The sequence below is a fragment of the Psammomys obesus genome, unplaced genomic scaffold, assembly GCF_907164565.1.
Source record: "Psammomys obesus unplaced genomic scaffold, mPsaObe1.curated_primary_1811, whole genome shotgun sequence".
Lineage (NCBI taxonomy): Eukaryota > Metazoa > Chordata > Mammalia > Rodentia > Muridae > Psammomys > Psammomys obesus.
Window position 1 is genome coordinate 1,970,009 of NW_026590511.1, and position 8,262 is coordinate 1,978,270.

General features: G+C 58.3%; 1 protein-coding gene across 2 annotated transcripts in view; it reads right to left on the reverse strand.

The window, feature by feature from the left end:
* Nucleotides 1-1,044: 1,044 nt before the first annotated feature.
* The window catches only part of Gna15 (G protein subunit alpha 15), a 22,138-nt gene continuing 14,920 nt past the window's right edge, over nt 1,045-8,262 (reverse strand). For both annotated transcript variants that reach the window (XM_055607764.1, XM_055607763.1), the window contains exons 5-7: nt 6,315-6,444; nt 5,578-5,731; nt 1,045-1,929 (exon numbers count right to left, since the gene is read on the reverse strand). In XM_055607764.1, the coding sequence (XP_055463739.1) occupies nt 1,703-1,929; nt 5,578-5,731; nt 6,315-6,444 (511 nt within the window). In that variant the 3' untranslated portion in view covers nt 1,045-1,702. The remainder of the gene's footprint in view (nt 1,930-5,577; nt 5,732-6,314; nt 6,445-8,262) is intronic.

The window sequence follows — 8,262 nt, forward strand, 5'->3', positions numbered from 1 at the left end:
GCGCGTAACAGGAGTCTGTCGCCTGAGCTGCGGTGCTTAATAATGTTTGTCCACACGCAGCAAGTGCTTAATAAATGCCCAAATCCAGCAGGCGCTTAATCAGTGTGCAAAGACTCCTAAACTCCCCTGGCTTACTCACTCCCACTGTAGGTCGCTCCTGTAGGTCCAGGACCTTTGGCCTTCAGCTTTGCTAGGAGGGAAGCCGAGGAGGTGGTAAGTGCAAGCCAGGGAGGCAAGGGGAGCCGGGGAGGGGGTGAGCCGGGGAGGGGTGGGGGAGCCGGGGAGGTGGGGAGCCGGGGAGGGGTGGGGGAGCAGGGGAGGGAGGGGACCCGGGGAGGGGGGGAGCTGGGGAGGGGGGAGCCAGGTCTCTGTGTACGGGTGACCCTGAGTGTGGTGTGGCTCGAGTCACTGGTACCGGGTGTCAGGTGTCGACTCGGGGCTTCCCCAGGAAGGGCAGGGCCAAGGAGACAAACTTCCCACCCCTTCCCACCCCCACAACCCCCTCCCATCCCCACCCCACCTCTCCTACCCCCACGCCCCCTCCCATTCCCCACCCCTCCCCCGCCCCCTCGCTGTCCACTGGAGGGGCCGGACAGGACTGTCCTGAGCCCTGATCCCGGCCTCAGCACACAGCTGTACTGCCCCTGTCCTGGCTGCAGCCACACCCTGCCCTGAGCCCCAGTCCCACGGTGATCTGAAGCTGAGCCCTTGCTCTGACCTGTGACCCAGGCGAGGCCTGAGGTCAAAGGGCCCTGGCCCCTTTGCCCTGACTCCCTAAGTCTCTATCCTACACTGAGCCCTGGTCCCAGGATGGACCATCCCTGGCTCAAGGTGAGGATGTTGAGCTGTAATTCAGGACAAGAGACTCAGCCCCCCTAGAGCTGAGAACACACAGGAGACAGTATTTCTCTGTTCTTCGGTTTCCTGCTTTTTGGTTTTTTTAACGACCTTTATTGATTCGCACGGGGAGGAGTGTCACCATTGCTGAGGGGCTGGAGGACGTCTTATGGGACTCGGTCCCCCTCCCCGCGTACCCCCCGGGCCCCACCCCCACCTCCGGCTTCCCCTTGGTGTCAGCCACGCGGAGGCCGTGGAGGACGCGAGCACACAGTGGCGCCGCACCGCGTGGAGTAGTGTCGTGGGCTGGGGCGTGGGTGCGGAGGGCTCCCCCCAGCTACGGATATGTCAAAAGTCTGTCCTCAGCCGGAGCCTGCCTCAGTCCGAGTGGGCAGACACCAGGCAGGACTTCCTCGCTCCCCCCCTGCCACCCTTCTGCACCCCAGCGTGAGGCTGGGGAGGATGTGGTCGGCGACCCTGGGGGCTCGCAAGCCGCCACACTGTCCTATCCCGCCTTGGTTTCTGGTTTCTGACACGGGTCTTACTCGGTAGCCCTGGCTGACCTGGAACTCACAGAGATCCCCCTGCCTCTGCTTCCCGAGGGCTGGGGCTAGAGGCCCGCCTGACTCGTGTCCTTCCTCTAGTCACTAGAATGGGGCGAGGAATAAATTACAGACGGGTCGGTCCTTGACGGCCCCGTGGGGAGCTGGGCGCGCGTGGGCCTGGCTTCCGCGCTCTGCAGGCGCCGAGGCAGGGGCGCGGCCGCGGGGAGTCTCCGCGCTGCGGTTCCAGGCGCGGCCGCCAGGGGGCGCGCTGCTCTGTCCCCGCCCTCGCCCGCAGGGGCGTCCCGCGTGGGGCGCCCGCGTCACAGCAGGTTGATCTCGTCCAGGTACCGGGCCAGCACCGAGTCCCGCACGTCCTTGAACACGCTGCGGACGCTGTGCGTGTCCGTGGCGCAGGTGAAGTGTGCGAAGAGGCGGCGCGCGCGGGACCCCTTCCTGCCCCCGTCGTGGGGCTCCGCGCAGCTTGCGTACACGCGCGCGTACATGTCCATGATGAAGCGCTTGGCGGCCTCCGCGTCCCGCCGGGGACCTGCGGAGAGGGCACGGTGTGTGTGTGTGTGTGGGGGGGGTAGTCTTCTTTCTGTAGCTGGCCTCGAACTCCCTCCATAGCCCCGGGGTGACCCTGGATTCCCTGTGTAGCCCAGGCTGGCCTCCAGGTCAGCCTGGAGCCCGGGCTGGCTTCGAACTCCTGACCTTCTTGCCTCCACCTCCCCAGGGCTGGAGGGTGGGCGAGAGGCATGAAGCCGGGTCTGTGCGGAGCTGGGGATTGAACCCAGGGCTTGTGACAGCTCTGGCCATCCTGCCCCAGGGCGGGGAAGGTCCGGCAGAGCTGCCTGTCTTTTCCCAGGGCAGCGCCAGCTCTGCCATTCCAGCCAGTGGGGATGAGAAGTAACTTGTAAGCGTCACTCACGTGACCAAAAACGGAGGGGTGGGGCTCAGCTGGAAGAGCTGGGGGGTAGAGTGGGGCGGGGCCTGCGGCAGTCATACCCGGAGCCCTGCGGCTCTCGGGGTGGTGGGGGGGACGGGGGTGTCTAGCCCACGCGATCCTCTCTAGACGCTGTCCATCTTCTTTGGGAAATGTGGAGTTCACACAGGGCTGAGGGGAGGAAACTCCTGGGGCAGAGTGTGGGTTCGAACCCGGCTCCCAGGGCAGAGGCCATGGCCCTAAGACTGCTTGCTGCCAAGCACAAGAACCTGAGTTCGAATCTCCAGCACGCAGGTAAAAGGCTGAGTGTGGCTGCGCATGCGCCTGCCGTGGAGGGGCGGAGACAGGGCTCCTGCCGCCGCCTAGAGAGAAAGCCTGTCCCTAGGGAATGGGGCACACTGGCAGCGCACAGCACAGCCTCCTGCCTTGGCCCTGCGCCTGCTTCAGTTCCTCACCGGCTTGACTGCCAGCCGGTGACTACCTCGCTCTGTGCCTCAGTTTCTCCATCTGTGCAATGGAGACGTCCTATTCTGTGGGCTTCCTTCCTTCCTTCCTTCCTTCCTTCCTTCCATTTTTTCTTTCGGGTTTTTTGAGATGAGGCTCCTCTGTGTAGCCTCGGCTGTTCTGGATTCACTCTGTAGACCAGGCTGGCCTCGAACTCACAGCAACCCATTGCCTGACCCATCTGTCTCTGCCTCCACCGCCCGACTTTGTTTCCTAGCAAGACTGGGGATTGAATCCGGGGTCTCTCATCTGCTAGGCCATCGCACCCTGCCATCGAGGATTTCTCAGTCTTTTTAAGCAGTAACTATGAGAAAATTGTCACAGAAGGCAAAACACAGCAGTAAATACGGTCTCTGGAATCTGTCCACGGTGTTTGAGTGAGAACAGGCCCCACCGGCTACTGTGCTGGGATGCTTGGGCCCCAGTTGGTGGAACTGTTTGGGAAGGATGAGGAGGAATGGTCGTGTAGAGGGTGTGGCCTTGTAGGAGGCGTGGCCATTAGGGGTGTGGCCTTGTTGTGGTGGCCTCCTTGAAGGAGGTCTGTCTTATCCAGGTGCGTCACTGGTAATGGGCTTTGAGGGTTCCAAAGCCACCACCAGGCTTAGCCTCTTTCTTTGCCTCCTGCCTGCGCATCAAGATGCGAAGCCCTCAGCTGTGGTCCAGCGCCAGGCCTGTCTGTCTCCCGCTGTGATGACCTCAGACTAACCCACAACTGTAACGCTTCCTTTTTAAGAGCTGTCCCGGCGGCTCTTTGCAGGGACAGAACAGCGGTTAAGACGCTGCCCCAACCCTCTGTTGAAAACGGCCCTTCCAAACCACTCACTTTCTCTTCCTGGCCTCTCCAGGCCACAGCCTGGTTCTCAGGACTGCTCAGCTCAGACAGGGCTGGGAGCGAGCAGAACTTCACATCTGTACCCAGTCAGTCAGCCCTGGGGGATGTGGCAGCATGCTGGGGGGAGGGGGTTAGGGACTCTCAGCCTTGACAAAGTCAGTGGGAAAATTCTGGCAGCAGAGCTCACCAGAGTTGAAACTGAGTGGCCTTTGACGTGGCGTCAGGCATGGACAGTAGCCTGGACCACAGCTGAGTGAGGGCTGGTGTCAAAGTGTCCCCCGGAACCTTAGCTGCCCGGCATTGCAGGTCATCGCCTGATTCTGAGTGGGTGCATGGTGCTCGCCAGTTTTGGGTCTCAGGTCTCCTAAGCTGGTGCGGAACTCACTTCTGCTGGCTTAGGGCCCTGAGCACCTTTCCTCTGCCCCAGCAGCCACAGGACAAGAGAGAGCTGGTTCCAAGATGGCCTCTGGCAGGCCTGCCTTGCCCTCCAGGGTTAGACAGGGCGGCCTCGCCTCTTGCTCAGTCAGTGGACAAGCAAGATGGACGCACACAGATAGCACTGAGGCTTGACTACGACATGCAGGAGAGTCTGGCCACCCAGAGCTGGCCACACTGATATGGGGGGGGGGGATGACTCCTAGTGCTCACAGCACAGGACTCCTGGGAGAAGGCTCCTTCCTGGTGTCTTTCTGGTCCCACCCTCCAAGCAGTCTTACCCAGCTCCATTCTCCCCAAATGCCTGACCACTGGGCTGGATGGTGTACAGCTTTAATCCCAGTGCTCAGGAGGCAAGGGCAGATCTGAGTTACGGGCAGCTGCTCTACAGAGTTGAAGGCCAGCCAGAGCTACACAGTGAGACCCTGTCTCAAAAAGGAAAGAAAGAACGAGAAAACCAAATTCCTGACCATGAGACCTTGAGCCAGGCAAACTGGCGAGCTTAGGCAGGGAAGCCTGGCATGGCCTCCTGAGCAGCAGAGCGCATTCCCCAGCTCTTCTAACACTGTCTCCCCCCCAGGAAGGATCTGAGGGAGGGTGACAGCGGTCCCCACCTAGCTGCCTCAGCCTGCCTCGTTTTGTGAGAGGCGAGTTCCCAATATTGTTTCTGAGAGTCACACATTTCTGCATGAATATGCAGTCAAATGCGGGAGACGGTGGCACACACCTGTAATCCCAGCACTCAGGAGGCTGAGACAGGTGGATCTCTGAGTTGGAAGCCAGCCTGTTCTACAGGGTGAGCTCCAGGAAAGCCAGGGCCACACAGAGAAACCCTGTCTCAGAAACAAAACAGAAAAAAAAAAAAAAGGAAAGATTACACAAATGAAATAAAATAAAGATGTTACAGCCAGACGCAGTGGCGCATGCCTGTAATCCCAGCACTCAGGAAGGCAGAGGCAGGCAGATTTCTGTGAGTTCCAGGCCAGCATGGTATACAAAGGGAGTCCAGAACAGCCAGGAAACAGAGAAACTCAGTGTCAAAAAAACAAACAAACAAACAAACAAAAAAACCAACAACAAAAAAACGTGTGTGTGTGTGTGTGTGTGTGTGTGTGTGTGTGTGTGTGTGTGTAAATGCTACTAAAGAGAGTTGATGAAACTATGACAACCACAGTATAGGACAGAAGTGGGGATCAGCAGTCCAGCCCCGCCTAGAATTCCCCATTGAGGGGCTGGGGGCGTGGCCAGGGGTGGAGCCTCCACCTAGAATCTCCCAGTGAGGTAGATTTTTATAGCATCTTTTCTCATTTCATGACATTTGCTAAGAGGGTCACCTTCACCTCCATTCCACAGAGGGAGAAACTGAGGCTCAGGAGGTATCAGAAGCAGCTGAGCTGGGAACCCAAGACCCCCGAGTGAGGTCTGAGCCTTGGACAAGCCTCTCGCTGGGGAGAGATACGGAATGTTCTAGAACCACTCACCCTGGAAGCTGGGGAAGTACGTGGCCAGGTGGGAAGTGTGGATCTTCTCTTCCAGGATGTCTGTCTTGTTGAGGAAGAGGATAACGGACGTGCTCTTGAACCAGGGCAGCTCTAGGATCGTGCTGAACAGTGCCAGGCTCTCCTTCATTCGGTTCTGGATGAGGGACAGACGTGGGCGGTGACCAGGAGGATAAGAAAGACCTGGGGTGTCTCCCCCCTCTCTGGGTGTGGACCCTGTGTGCCCGACATCCTGTGTTGATCAATATCTTTTTGGAATCAGTGTGACACCAGACACCAAGAGGAACCTGGGACGGGGGAGGGGAGACGGCCCCTCCACACCTACCCTCATGCTCCCAGTGCCCAGAATTAAGAATCCTGTCCCAAGCCACCGAGCTGCTCTTTTTGGTCATGTCGACCATAGGACCTTGCTATAGCCACGTGGGGGCCAGACAGCAACGGGACTGGGGTCTGCAGTGACCCCCCCCCGGAGGTTGCGTCACCTTGTGTGACCTGAGGTGTGATCTCTTCTGGCCACAGCTGTGCATAGGTGTGACAGCAGCTGCTCCTGGTGAGGGCAGCAGAGGATGGGAGCCTCATGTGTGCTGAGGCGGGCGGGGGGTAAGATCAAAGTCGCTGTGGGACCTCACAGGGCATTCCCTGTTCAGGCAGGTGGGGCTTCCTGGGTGGGGGGCCCTCCACCCCCAAGGGCGGGGTGCCTGCGACACAGCTCCCCTCACCTCCTGGTCATTCTCCTCCAAGCACTGGTCGTACTCGCTCAGGGAGGCCAGGTAGATGAGGGCTATGACATTCTCAAAGCAGTGGATCCACTTCTTCCGCTCCGACTTCTGACCACCAACATCCACGATGCTGGAGACAGACCAGGAGACCCACCATCAGAGGTCACATGACCCAGTCCCTGCTCAGCAGTCCCGGGGAGCAGCCGCACCGGACCCGGGAGGCTGTTATATCGAAGGACAGGCTGCACAGCTGTGTGGCCGGCCGTATGCCTGTCACATTGCAGAAGCTGAGGCAGGAGGACCGCCGTAAGTGTGAGGGTTGCCTGTGGAGGGAGCGTAAGGCCAGCCTTCCCTCCCTCCCCTTCCCTTCCCTCCCCCATAGGTATATATACATATGTTCCCTCTCTCTGTCCTCCTCCCTCCATAGATGTGTGTGTGTGTGTGTGTGTGTGTGTGTGTGTGTGTGTGCGTGTTCGCGCGTGCAGTCATGCACATGATAAGGGTAGAAGACTCCTCAGGGCTGAGGAGTCAGTCTGTGGCAAGCAATGGGATGATGTGATTTTGGATTCCCAGCATGCACCTGTAACCATAGCAATGAGGAGGGAGGATGAGACCGAAGGGGGCGGAGGCTGGCTGAGGGGGTGAGCCCCAGGCAAACTGAGAGCCGGCTGTCTGTTCCTGAAAGGTGAGAGTGAGTGGAGAAAACAGCCGACCCCAGCCCCACCCCTGGCCTCCACAAGCACGTTCCTGCACGCGCATGCAAACGCGTTTTCACACACAGAGATCACAGAAGGCTCTTCCTTGGCGCAAGCCAACATTTCCTCTACGACGGAAGCATCAGCACCGGGGCCATTAGGGCTGGAGAGACGGCTGAGAGGTTAGAGCACTGCGGCTCCGGAGAACCCAGATTCCATCCCAGCACCCCCGCGGTGGCTCACAACTCTCTGTGAGTCCAGTTCCAGGGGATCTGACGCCCCCTCTGGCAGCTACAGTCACCTGCTCACGCACATAACCCCAGCCATCACCCCACATGCACAAATAATTAAAATCTTAATCAGTTAGCGTCAGCTGTGTGTAAGACAAGAGGCTATTTAGCTGTGGGGCACAGGGGCTGATGGAAGGCAAGGGATCTGCTCACACCTCCTCAGACTCAGTTTTCTCATCAGTAGAATGGGCCACTCTGCCCCCTGCTGGTCCCCAGAATGGATGCACCCTCCCTTCCACACACCACAACAAAAGCCAGGAGCGCCCCTTCCCGTGGCTTCTAAGAAACCGAGTCACTGCTATCAAGCTCCGTGTCATCCTCCCCAGAAGTAGCTGTGACTGAGTGCAGATTACAGACAGATGATGGCACTAAAAATCCTCAGAGAAAGGAGGACACAGAAGAGGAAACTGAGGCAAGCAAGCTAAGCATCTGAACTTGAGAGAGTTCCTCCATCTACACATGTGAAATTTCAGTCACACCTTTCAAAAACCCACAGATTCCCTTTGTAGAGCAAGCAATGTCACTCAAAAGAGGGACCAAGCCAGGTGTCATAGCACATGCCTTTTACGCTAGCACTCAGGATGCAAGAAGATATCTTTGAGTTTGAGTCTAGCCTGGTCTACAAAGAGAAAATCTTCTCAAAAAAAAAAAAAAAGTGGGGCTATGCTAACAGGTAGGGCTGGTGACAGACTTCTGATATCACTGCCTCAAACTGCACCCCAGGTCATGAAAGGCCACCAGAGCATTTGTGAGTTTCTATGCCAGACCACAGAGGACTCAAGCATTTCTCAAAGAAACACATGTCAGCTCTGCTTCCCATGTGCTTCTGAACTGGGCACAATTCCTCAGCACTTGAAAACCATCCACCAACCCATCCATCCACCCACCTATCCACCCATCCATCCATCCACCCATCCATCCACCCATCCATCCACCCATCCATCCACCCATCCATCCACCCAC